At 51.0% G+C, this 12,824-nt stretch overlaps 1 protein-coding gene across 2 annotated transcripts; it reads right to left on the bottom strand.

The window, feature by feature from the left end:
• Positions 1-3,434: 3,434 nt before the first annotated feature.
• On the bottom strand, positions 3,435-10,252 carry Nlrp6 (NLR family, pyrin domain containing 6). 2 transcript variants are annotated; one of them, XM_087607421.1, is made up of 8 exons: positions 10,034-10,252; positions 9,227-9,455; positions 8,954-8,989; positions 6,994-8,743; positions 6,155-6,247; positions 4,960-5,130; positions 4,717-4,884; positions 3,435-4,294 (listed from the first exon to the last, which is right to left on the bottom strand). In XM_087607421.1, exons 4-8 carry the CDS (start codon positions 8,457-8,459, stop codon positions 4,171-4,173), a joined length of 2,022 nt encoding a protein of 673 aa, XP_087463547.1. In that variant the 5' UTR covers positions 8,460-8,743; positions 8,954-8,989; positions 9,227-9,455; positions 10,034-10,252; the 3' UTR covers positions 3,435-4,170.
• Between the last annotated feature and the right edge of the window lie 2,572 nt (positions 10,253-12,824).

Here is a 12,824-nt window from a genome sequence, read left to right as displayed (position 1 = left end):
TAAAGTAATGGGCTCATTTTTCTAGTGGAGAAAATTATGAGACGATAATATTGAACTGTGCACGGTGTTACTGATAGCACTTATGCAGATGTCTACAGTGATAAAGGGCAAGTGGGTCAAAAATAATTACAAAATGCATAGTTTAGACAGGGACACCGAGAAATCTAATGTAGCCCGGGTTCGTGCTAGAAGAGAGACTGTAGTTGGTTTTTTGTTTGTTTGGCTGGTTTTGGTTTTTTAAGATAGGGTTTCTCTGTGTAGCCCTGGCTATTCTGGAACTCACTGTTTAGATCAGGCTGACATCCAACTCAGATTTGCTTCCCTCTGTCCTGAGTGCTGAGATTAAAGGTGTGTGCTACTGAGACAGTTGAGGAGTGGACCGCTCTGCCCTGGAACAAAGAGAGGGGTGCCCCTAAGACAAGACCTTACCCAGCTAAACTTCCAACTAATCAATTGTCTGTTCCTAAAAAGCAACTTAAACAAAAAGCGTCTGCTAATGTGATCCATGCCAGTCCTGGCAGTTGTCCCTGTGGCACTCACTACTCTTAGAGTATGAAGGACATAAGTGTAAAGTCGTGAATTCTTTTTTTAAATTTTTATTTAGTATGAATGGATGTTTTGCCTGCACATATGTCTGTGCATCACATGTGTGCCTACAGAATCCAGAGAGAACCCTGGATCCCATGGAAAGAGCTACAGACAGTTGTGAAATATCTTCTAGGTGCTGAGGATTGAATCTGGGTCCTCTGGAACAGCAGACCTGACTGCTGAGCCATCTCTCTAGTCCCAGGCGTCATGAATTCTTACTTGGCAGTTTCAGAGAGACCCTGTGGCTGGGCAACATGTGGCAAGGCAGTCTCTACAAAGGGACAGTGAGAGACCATTGTGTGAAGCTACGAAACTGAAGCCTGGGTTGCAGGGGAGACCTAACGATGTTGGAGATCCAGAGTTGCGAGATATTTGCCAAGGAGAGCTACATACAGGAAGTCTAACCAGCCCAACACAAAGACACATGTTTCAGGCAACAAAAACTGGAGGGGCAAAACAATCTACGCTCTTTAAAACTTTAGTCCCAGGGGGAGGGAAAAAAAAAAACTTTAGTCCCAGACACTTCATATTGGGTTACAGGATTGAATGTTTTCTCTGCTGAGCGATGGTTTTGCTTTGGCCTAATATTCTGTCACTATGCCAAATTCTTCCCTTTTGCAATAGTAAGGTGTATTCTGTGCCATTGTATGTCAGAAGTTTGTAGATTTTGCAGATTTTCATTTGCAAGTTTCAGATTTTGCAGGGGACTAAAAAGTTGCCTTGACTCTCAGAAGAGAATTTGGACTTTTAAACAGTGGTTAGACAATAAAGGACTATGGAGTCTCTTGAAGTTGGACTAAATGTATTTCGAATTATCATGTGACCTGGAGCTTAAGAGGGTCAGGGAGTGGTGCCGCGTGGCTTGAATGGAGAGTGTCCCCCACAGGCTCAGGCATTTGATCACTTGGTCCCAGCTGGCAGTGAGCGCTGTCTGAGGGAGGTTTAGGAGGTGCCTCCTTGATGAAACAGCACAGAAGACAGCTTTGGGAGCTTGAGTTCTTTCTCTATTTCCAGTGTCTTCTCTCTGCTTCATGCTCGCCTTGGAAGATGTGAGCTCCCAGCTTCCCGTTCCTGCGGCCATGCCTGCCAACTGGTGCCATACTTTCCTGTCAGGGATTCGTCTCCTTCTGGAACCATGCGGTGATTTCAATTATAAATGTCCCATGTGGGCTTGGGTATTTGTCTTAGTTGCAGGCCTACTGCAGTGAAAGAAGCACCATGATCAAGACAGGTTACAGAAGAAGGGCTGTAATCGGGCTTTGCTTGGGGTTTCTGAGGATTAGCCCGTGATCATCATGGTGAGTAGGAAAGCAGCAGGCACGGTGCTGGAGCAGTAGCTGGGACCTTGCTTCTGATCTGCAAGTTGGAGGTAGACAGAGAGCAAGGGTGGGCCTGGCATGGGCTTCTGACACCTCAACCCCTGCCTCAGTTCCAATGACGTGTCTCCTCCAACACCACACTTTCTGATCCTTCTCAAACAGTTCCACCATGGGAACTAGACATTCGAATATAAGCCTCTGAGGGCTTCTCATTCCAACTCCCAAAATAATTTCACACTTAATTTTCAGTTGATCGCACTGTTTGGGGGAATTTTAAGGGGTATGGCCTGTTTAGAGAAAATAGGTCACTGGAGGTGGGCTTAGAGCATTTATAGACTTGTCCATTTCCAGTTCACTCTTGGCTCTGTGCCTGAGATTCAAGATGTGAACTCTCATCTTCTGCTCCAATTGTCTTGTTGCCATACGTCTCAGCTATGCTGGCCCCTTAACCCTCTGGACTGTACGCTAAAGTAGACTCTGTACTCTGTGCATTGCTTCTGGTCACGGTATCTTATCACAGTAACGGGAAACTAACTAAAGCAGCAGGGTTTTGTGTTTTTCATTTTGGGGGTGAAGGGATGAATTTATGAAGGGATTGTGGAGGGAATGTACCCTGAAAAGTAAAGGGGCTCCCTGCAGAGTGCTCTGAGCCCAGCAGTGCTGGGCAGAGAAGATTCAGTTTTGAGGTATCCATGGCTTGCCCTAGCTCTGAAGGCTAAGCCTTTCTTGCAGACTTTCTGCAGTCAGGTCAGATGCCAAACCCATTTCTTCAGTGGTGGAGTGTGGATTAGACTTTGGCCTGTATTTGTGTATAGGAAACACCATGTTAACACCTACTTTGACACCTTGACAAGCATTGCAGAGACCAACAAAAGGGAATCCAAGAGAAAGTTTATTATGTTGGGAGAGATCCACCGTGTTGTGCCAGCTCCCACCATCATGGAAGCTATTGTTCTTCTGGCTCCTTTCCTGTGCCTCTCAGGCAGCAAGTGGGTTCCTCTGGGCTAGAGCCCTAAGGTTTCCGGGACGGCATTCTTCCAAAAGCCAATACCCAAAAATCCACACTGGAATGGTGATCCACCTATCTTCCGCCTCTAGAGGGTAGAACTCTGGGGTGCAGGGGTGGGGGACCACATCCACCCATAAGACAACTGGGTGCCAGATCACAGACGAGTGACATCATTAAACAACATGCTCAGTTACTGAATACTTGTGGTTGTAAAAATATAAAAAATAAAATGCTGTCTTTTATCCCCATTAGGTCTACACTGCAATGCCCCACAATATCTGCTAGATATCTTAATTCTCAGTCAGCAAAGCCTCTCACCCGCTCTGCTCCATCCCATATCACACTGCTGAAGGCCTCTCTCTAAGCCTGGCAGCAATCTCTCTACCCATCTAGTTCCCAAGTCAGGTTTCCATGCCAGAAACGCACATCCCAATTCTGTGGCGGCCCAGCGTCTCTAGCCCGCTGCACACTTTCTTACGTTTAAATCGCTACATAAAAGAGCACACAACACAATAACCTCTGATCCAATTGATAAGATATATTTGCCCACCTAAACATACAAAGCCCCATACACATCCATCCCTTAAGAACATTCATAACAACCTGTAAAGGTACAGCGTGGGATCTTATTGGAATCTTAACATCAGCTTCCACATTGTCCCGCCATGGCTACTTTCTCTGTCCCTCCTGTCTCTTTCTCCTTTCCAGTCCAGTCTCCTCCTCTTCCTTCAAACGTTTCTCCCACCCATCCTTTCTTCTCATCCAATGACAGGCCTCCTTCTATCTTGTACCTGCCCTCATTGGTATTTTACAAATTAAATAGGGAGAAGGTTCTGGTGAAATCACCCGAGTCCTGAGTACAGACTAGGCAGCCGTCCTTGGGGCAGTGGAAGTAGCATCAAAATACAGATAACTCCAGGGCAAACCACAACAAATACTTCTGTTACTGTTGGGATTATCTTCAAGGGACAGATTGGTGGGCCCAGAAAGGGAGGTATTGGCGGTTATGGGGCTGAGGGAAGACTAACCTCCGAGTGTCCGGGGCAGGACATGTGCCAGGTCTATATCCAGGGGCTCTTAAGTGCCTATATCTACCTGGGTCTTTTGCTTGCCCTTCTGTGGCTTCTTGGCTTGAAAGACTTGCCTGGAGGGAGAAGCTGGCATCTACTTGCTTTTGAATGGGGAGACATATTCAGAAGAACGTTGACTTCAGCAATATCCTGTTCTGGACTCCGGGGCTCAGAAGACACTGCTTCATCCCTTCAGAGGCTGAGGATGTGTGCCCAATTTTGAATGTATGATGGCCAGATCTGGCTTTAATGTCTTCACAGCTTGAAGCTCTCTCAGTGGATTCTCAGTCAGCTCCACAGAAGTCAGACTGCAGCCACATGTGTAAGACAGGGGGAACAAGGATCAGTCAGGGGCAAAGGCCGACTGCCTGTGGGGAGAACCCAGGGCTTGAGGTGAGAGCGGGGTGGTTGGCACTGCTTGCTTAGGATATAACAAGTACAAGGAGGCAGTCGGTTGGAGTCTATTAAAAGCTGAGGCCCTCTGAGGGGATACAGAAGAGAGCTATGCTCAGACTGTGCCCACAGCTTACGGCCCTTTGTTTGAGAGCAGGAGCTTTGGATAGGGCCTGCAGAAGGTAGGTCTTTATGGGCTGGTCACCCAGAGCTGTGTGAGCTCAATCATGATCTGTGTGATCTGTGTGAGGTCTCAGAGAGGACGCCGCCAAAGCACCTTCTCCCACTCAGGGTTCACTGGCTCTGTCCTCAGGACCATGCGTCCCCCTGCCTTTACCTGAGGGTCTTTAGGCCACATTTAGGGTGCTTCAGGGCTGAACACAGAGGTTCCACCACAGTGCCAGGCAGCTGACAGCCACTGAGGTCCAGAGTGGTTAGGACTGGGCTCTGCTGGAGCACAATGACCAGGTAGTGGATCACCTCTTGGAGGCCAGGCATCTGTATCCTGTGGGGAAAGCCAAACTCAGGGGTTGCTGTTGGGATGGTTCCCTACCCCCATCTTTCCAAAACCAGGCCTTACCTGAGTGTCTGCACCTTGCATTTGGGCCAAGCCAGGCCTTGGCTTAGTAAACGCAGGCCTGCCTCAGTGAGTCGGTTCTGGAGGAGGCCCAGCTCCCTTAGGGAAGGAGCTACCTTCAGAGCCTCAGAAAGGTCTCGACAAACTGCATCAGGGAGTTTGCAGTGTGACAAGCTGTGGTCAAGAAGCATGGAGACTGTAAGACTGGCCACTTCTCTACCTCCAGCTGAACAAACTAGCTATTCACTGGCAGACTGATGTTCAGTCAAGAAATCTACAGTTCTTCATAATTTGGTTCGGATGGGCTGTCAGTCATCCCCAATGGCTGAGCAGTCATCCCCAGTGGCTGAGCAGTCATCCCTGTGGCTGAGCAGTCATCCCCTAGTGGCTGAGCAGTCATCCCCAGTGGCTGAGCAGTCATACCCAGTGGCTGAGCAGTCATCCTCAGTGGCTGAGCAGTCATCCTCAGTGGCTGAACAGCTCTGCTATTTCTGATTTATTTATTCTTTCCCATTACAAATTATGAAGTGAGCACCTCTGTATACTTGGTTTTCTGGTAGAATTCCTGAGCCCAATGCGACTGCCTTTTCGGCTCCGTTTGTTTTATTTTCACGTTGCTGGGCCCTGACCCCCACAGAGCCAGTTTTCCTCCTCATCCTCTATCAATGCATCCCTGACTGTCTGCTTCGACATGGCCTGCCTCTATTGGTTCCTGTAATTGTCCTTACTCTTCGCTCACTGAGGATAGCTCACAGTAATAGAAAACCTAGCATATCTTAAGAACTATCTCCGTGGAGCCTCAGTAAATCTTACACTAATCCTGTGAGCTGGGATCAGCTGGGTATGTTACAGGGAGGACACCAGTGCATGGGCAGACTGACTTGCTGCAAGGCACAGAGAGGCAGGGTGCACCAGCTTCTGAGCTCCCTCAACACTTTCCTGCATAGGGGTGGCCGGGCAGTGTCCTTCAGCACTTAGGAGCTGTCTTCAAAAGGAAAACACTGTTGCTTTCTCTGCCCGTCTCCAAAGGCAGTGCAGCTTTCTGATTCCCACAAGGTCTTGCACCAGCCCTCGCCTGACAGCCCCAAATAGTGGTGAAAGCCAGGTAGGCCTATGTCCTTACCCTTCCCTAGAAGGCAAATTCTGTCCCTGTCCAGACCACCCAGGTGTAAATCCCCTCCAGAGCATGGTGACTCACGTCAGAATACTCAGACCACATTGCTGGGTAATCATTGCCTCACAGAGTGGACGCAGCAAGGAGGCTGGGGGTTGTTTCCCGGTGCTTTGAGAACTGGAGGGAGAGAAAGAACAAGGTTGACGTCTGTAGCACCCCTTCCAGGCCTTTCTGGAAAGGCCTCAATCCTTCCTGAGGTTCCAGAACATCATTTATCTCACATCCCTTGCATCCTCTCCCCCAACCAATTTGAGCAAAACCCAAGTGTGGGCTGCAGATCCCAAGGACCAGGTCCTGCCATTATCCTGGTGTATACTCTCAACAGTGGGCGAGCCTTGGGACAAGCATTGTGTAGAGCTGAGCTCATAAAAAACAAATGCCCATGTCGGTGAACCTAGGATCAGGTGGACGATGGGCAAGGAAGAAGATATGAGAATAATGTGGTCAATGGGGGTGCCTTGGGGCCAGTAGTTGGACCCAAGTGGTGGAGGCAGAGTAGGCATTGAAGACAGACAGCAAATAGTGTTGGGATAGAGGGAGCGCCAGGTACAAGGCTCAGCACACAGAGGACATGGCATATTCCAGAATGTATGAGAAAGTGCATCAGAGAGGGGGCTCGGTTGCTTCGTGGACCTACGCTGGCTGAACTTGGAGGGTTGCCTTGATCTGCATGACTGAGAGTACTCGTGGTGAGGTCATTTGAAGAGGAATAGAGACGGCTGCCTTGCAAGGGATGGGTAAAGCAGTCCTGAGGTCCGCTCTGCCATCTGGGTTACCAGATGTGGAATGCTTCTCAACCCAGTGGGCATGGGCGTGTGGGCACAGGTAGCATCGGTGAGGACGACCTCACCCTCTAGACTCACCCCTTCAGCCGGTTCATGAAGCTCTTCTTCTTCTTCTTCTTCTCCTTTGCCGCCACCAGTCCACAGCTCACCAGTCTCAGAGCCTGGCCGTCCGGGCAGCACTGCACGCAGTAGCTCAGAACCTCAAGGTCCATGCGGGTCAGCCTAACTCGCTCCAGTACCATCTCTGGAAGGCTGCTGAGAGCCTGGCGAACAAAATCATCCTCTTGTGTCTCATACAGGCAGTACAACAGCTCCAGTCCAAAGTTGAGTTCCTCCTCCTCTTCTTCCTCCTCCTCCTCCTCCTCTGCTTCCTCGTCCTTCAGCTCATCCTTCTTTTCTGCTCCTACTGTCGCCACCTTGGGTTGGCTTTGTCCTTGTACCCACCGCAAGGTGTCCTGTTTCACACGCCCTGGCACCACACAGCCAAAATGGTTTCCAATGTCACGAATCCTCTCTGTACTTAGCAGTCCAAAGAGGAATCTAGTGGTGAGTGCCAGATGACCACGCAGCCCCGCGTCAGAGTTCAGGAGCATCTGCACACTTCCTGCGGAGTTCCCTGGGGCTCCCTCAGCGTCTAGTAGGTATGACAATGCAGCCAAGAACTCCTGGAAGCTCTGGTCAATGAACTGGTAGGTGACCACAGTTTCTAGCACTCCTGGCAGCTCCTTCTTGCTGAGAAACATTGTCTGAACTTGGGAACCCTGAAGCTTCAATCTCTCCAGGTCCTTTTCTGAGAACTGTGCTTGATGCTTCAGGATGCCCTCCCGGGCCAGGCGGCACAGCATTCGCAGCTCTCCCTGAACCCGGGGTCCATTGGTACCTGCAGACTTCAGCATGCTGGTGATGAAGAGCAGGTACACAGATGTAGTGGTCTTGGAGGTACGAGACAGATCCCGGCCCAGCTCCATTTGCTGCAGCAGCACGGTGCACACGATCCAGCACACAAACGGCACAAAGCACAGTGCGTACAGCGTCTCATTCTCTTTCACGAAGCGGTAAGCGCGCTCTGCCTTCCTCTCGTCCCGGAAAAACTTGAAGAAATACTTTTTCTTGTCTTTGTCTGAGAAGCCGCGCACTTCTGCGCACTGTGGTGAGCAAAGTCTGCCCTGCAGCCTCCCGAGGGTGGCGTTGCGTGAAGTCACCAGCAAGCGAGCCGCTGGTAACAGCTCCTGGCTCAGCAGCCCGCTCAGCACTCTCAAGCCACTCGTAGCCTCGAAAGGGTCTCTGCAGGGAGTGGCTTCTGGGGCTGCTAAAGTAGGCAATTCGTCTGCACCGTCCAGGATGAACAGTAGACGATGCGGTTGCGCTAGTATCCGCCGCACCGGCGCGGTGCGGTCCGGGCACTGTTCCAGTATCAGGTCCGCCAAGCTGCGCGTACCTGGCCGCTCCAGCAGCTCGCCGCACGGCATGAAGAAGGCAAAGTCCACTTGGCTGTGGTATAGCTTGCCTCCTGCCCAGTCGTAGAGGATTTTCTTGGCGGCCATGGTTTTGCCGATGCCTGCCGGGCCCTGCAGCACCACGGTCAGCGGCCGCGGGCCCTCGTCATCATTTCCTCGGAAGAGCCGATTGAAAGTGTGTGTGTCCGAGCGCCTTGCGCGCTCGGGCTCGGGCTCCCCCGACGTTCCCAGCAGCTCGTCCTCCCCGGCGCCGCTCCCCGGCGCAATGAGCAGCTTGGTGAAGCGCTTGTTGATCTTCACGGAGCGGGCATTCCTCTCCTTCACCTTAGCATGCTGTCGTAGCACGTGCTCGCGGTACTTCTTCTTGTACTCTGTAAGGTGTAAGGCCGGGGAAGGCAGGGATGGGCTTGCCGCCACTCTGGAACCAACGCCCTGCCTGTCTAAATCTGGGCTTCCTTTCCTCTATTGTGCCATAGCTTCCTCCTCCAGCCATCTCACACCCAAGGATTCCCAAGCTGCGCCAGGAAAATTGGGCTCCACGAGGAGCCCAATAAGGACCTTGTGTGCCCCAACGAACTTACCCGACACGGTGAGAAGCGCCGAGCTGGAGCCGAGCCCTGGAAGGCAAACCTGATATGAGGCTCTCTAAGCATGAGGGATGTGGCAAGGAATTTGCCTGGGAGCTTCTGGAACTATCCCCCTGTGCATGAAACTTTGGGCAGGTTCCCGGGAAGGGGAGGGAGCGGTACAGTCTCAGGAGGTGGTAATGTGGACAAAGTTGATCTTCACAAGGAGAGCAGGAAGGATCAAGGTCAAGTCACCGATTCGACCCCATCCTCCTCTACCCAGCTTACTCTGCAGCTGCTGCTCCTTGAGTCGCAACGACACATCTCGAATATCCGCCTTCTTCAGGATCTTTCGGGTCACATCTACGGCTGGCTCTGGCGCATAGAACTCAATCAGCTTGTCTGTGAGGTCCACAGCGTCTGAGTGCTCCAGTCGCCCCCACGGGATGCTGCGGCCATCCAGGGGCGCATCCCGGAGCTTGTGGCGAAAACGCTTCAGCTGCTCCTGGCTCAGATCCTGCAGTGCGGCCAGAAGCAGTTCCCTTGCCACCGCCTCCGAGCTGGGGATGGGCAGGGTTATCACTGAGGCGACCTGAATGGGACCTGTCCCTGAACCTCCCGGGTCACACATCGCACATTCTCCACACGGAGCCCCAGGACAATAATATATTGTATAGACCCACCCGGGTGTCCCAAGGCTTCACCTCAAATTACTAACTGTGGTGAAGGGGAACACCCCATGGCTAATGGTTTTCCTGCATCTTTCCTTTCTGGCCACACCAGATAAAGTCAGTTAAGGTCCCTACCTGGGTCTGTGCTCTCCCGTGTCACATCCTCTGATAGGGCTCTAGCACTGGCCAGGCCCTAGTGAGGGTCCTGAATTCTCTGCTCCAAGCTCATACATAGCACCCTTGAATGAGTCCTTTCTGGACCACCTGCAGCAGGGGCTAAGTCTGACTACCTTATGAGGAGCAGACTCATAAATGCCCTCGTTTGCAGGGTGGGCATAAAAGATGGTCTTGAAATCCTAGCACAAAACAGGCTGTAGGGGTGAGGCCACTTAACTTGAAAGTTCTCCCTGGAAACCACACTCACCTGGAGCAGGAGGCTCCAGCGGCATCCATGGAGTCTCAGGATCTAGCTCTCAGATGCAGAGGCTGGGAACAGAGGTGAGCCTTCCTGGGCTAAACTGGTCTCATCCTGGGAGTGGCGGTGTTTCTCGGTCTTGTTCATTCTAGCTCAGCGGCGTCTTGCTGACAGTCAAGAGGCTCCCACACTCAAGCACAGTTTGTAACATCATATATGTGCTGGACTAGTGACCTTTGGTTTTCTTTTATTTTATTCTATCAATACTCCTCCCGCTGGGTGTGGCGTCCCATGCAGCTGTGAGATGATTGAGACTGAGTGGCTGACTTAAAACCGGGTCTTCAGAAATGGCCTTATGGTGCCTTAAAATTTGCCGACAGGGTGTGAAATTCAAGGGAGCAGGTGTGTGTGGGCAGGATAAGGGTGGATAGAGAAGGGGAATCAGGCCCTCAGCTCTGTAACCTGTTAATCCTCCCATGTCCAGCTAAAGGACAGAGATTGGATGTTTCTGACCCTAGGACCTGCAAGTGACTGCAGGGAAATGGAGTTCCACTGTGGTGACAGGGACGTGCATATAGGCAGGCATATATATCCCCACATGGCTAAGTTAACCCTGTACTTAGGTGACTGCTGTAGTAGACTAAATAAAGTCCGTGGAGACACAGTTCAGACAGGCATGGCTGTGTCGCTCTGCAGCGCATACATTTATTTATTTATTTATTTTTATAAATTCTCGAGAACAAGTTTGCTTTGTCCCCTTGTCATCATTGTAGAAAAGGCAGAGCCAGGACCTGTGAGACGGCTTGTAGGTTAAAGGTGCTTGCCTGACAACCAGAGTTCCATCTCTGGAACCCATGTGAAGGTGGAAAGAGAGAACCAGCTCCACAAAGTTGTCCTCTGACCTCCACACCCTAACCATGGAATGCATTGCACCCTCCCCTCCAACAACAAATGTTTCAAGGTGATGGAGGGAGGCTGGAGAGATAGATAACACTTAAGATTATCTGTCTCATGTGCAGAGACTACACTCTGGTTTTGAGAACCCACATTAGGTAGCTATCAACCACCTATGACTTCAGCTTCAGGTTATTCAACTGTCTCTGCAGGGACTCACGTGTGTGTGTGTGTGTGTGTGTGTGTGTGTGTGTGTGTGTGTGTGTGTGCGCGCGCGCGCGCGCGCACGCGTCTAACACACATGTCTAAATAAAAAGGAAGAAATACAAAGCCAAGCTGGTCTCGAATACACCACTCAACAGATGTGTGACCTTGTACAGTTTGTTTAACCTCTATGCCTTTATTTCTTGTTCTGGGAAGTAAAACACTCACTCACAGGGGGTTGGAGAAATGGCTCAGCAGTTAAAACACTGACTGTCCTTCCAGGGGACCCAGGTTCAATTCCTAGCACCCACACAGCAGTGTAAAACTATCTGTAAGTCCAGTTCCAGTAGACTAGACACCTTCTTCTGGACTCTGCAGATGCCAGGAATGCACATGGTGCACAGGCATACATGTGACAAGAAACACATACATATAAAATAAAAAAAGAAGAAACGCTTCTGTATTCCTATGACATGGTTTGAAGTATCAGATGGCTCAGCCTGTTAAGCAGCTTCACTGTAAGTCTGGCATAAGCTTGAGGAACAGAGTTTGAATCCCCAGAACCCATTTTTAAAGGCATGGTAGTCACCAGATATGAAGTATAACAGTGACAGTCTCTGGGTGACTCTCCCACACTGTTCCTTAGAAGTTGTGTTTTCGAAACTTGAGCCTCGGGACCACAGGTAAGACCAACTTGTCTGCTGCAAGAGAGCTGCCTGGTGAGATCGGGACACACAGAGGCAGAGTTCATCTAGGACCAGGCACGTCCTGTGTTTGCCGGAGGTCCCACGCCCGCAGATCCCGGGCCCGCAGCAGCTCTCTGCTCCCAGACCCTGTGGGAAAGACACCTCACTGCCTGATCAGGTGGGCACTCCTGAGGCTGCAGAGCGGAAGAGACCACCAACACTGCCCACCCCTGCCCACATCCCTGGCCCAAGAGGAAACTGTATAAGGCCTCTGGGCTCCCGTGGGGGAGGGCCCAGGAGCGGCAGGACCCCTGCCTGAGACACCGCCGGAACCTGAGGGAAACAGACCGGATAAACAGTTCTCTGCACCCAAATCCCGTGGGAGGGAGAGCTGAACCTTCAGAGAGGCAGACAAGCCTGGGAAACCAGAAGAGACTGCTCTCTGTACATACATCTCAGACGCCAGAGGAAAACACCAAAGGCCATCTGGAACCCTGGTGCACTGAAGCTCCTGGAAGGGGCGGCACAGGTCTTCCTGGTTGCTGCCGCCGCAGAGAGCCCTTGGGCAGCACCCCGCGTGCAAACTTGAGCCTCGGGACCACAGGTAAGACCAACTTGTCTGCTGCAAGAAAGCTGCCTGGTGAACTCAAGACACAGGCCCACAGGAACAGCTGAAGACCTGCAGAGAGGAAAAACTACACGCCCGAAAGCAGAACACTCTGTCCCCATAACTGACTGAAAGAGAGGAAAACAGGTCTACAGCACTCCTGACACACAGGCTTATAGGACAGTCTAGCCACTGTCAGAAATAGCAGAACAAAGTAACACTAGAGATAATCTGATGGCGAGAGGCAAGCGCAGGAACCCAAGCAACAGAAACCAAGACTACATGCCATCATCGGAGCCCAATTCTCCCACCAAAACAAACATGGAATATCCAAACACACCAGAAAAGCAAGATCTAGTTTCAAAATCATATTTGATCATGATGCTGGAGGACTTCAAGAAAGACATGA

Source organism: Rattus norvegicus, chromosome 1 (assembly GCF_021556685.1).
Source record: "Rattus norvegicus strain SHRSP/BbbUtx chromosome 1, alternate assembly SHRSP_T2T, whole genome shotgun sequence".
In the NCBI taxonomy this organism is placed as follows: Eukaryota; Metazoa; Chordata; class Mammalia; order Rodentia; family Muridae; genus Rattus; species Rattus norvegicus.
The sequence above is the reverse complement of the archived record's forward strand: the minus strand, read 5'-3'. Positions and strand labels throughout refer to the sequence as shown.

Coding starts and splice junctions, on each gene's coding strand:
- Nlrp6 (XM_087607421.1), bottom strand. CDS start 8,459: ATGGCCGCCAAGAAAATCCTCTACGACTGGGCAGGAGGCAAGCTATAC. Junction 4,885..4,959: donor TGCAAGGTGCAGACACTCAG/GTAAGGCCTGGT, acceptor CTTTCCCCACAG/GATACAGATGCCTGGCCTCC. Junction 4,295..4,716: donor TGTGGCCTAAAGACCCTCAG/GTAAAGGCAGGG, acceptor ATGTGGCTGCAG/TCTGACTTCTGTGGAGCTGA.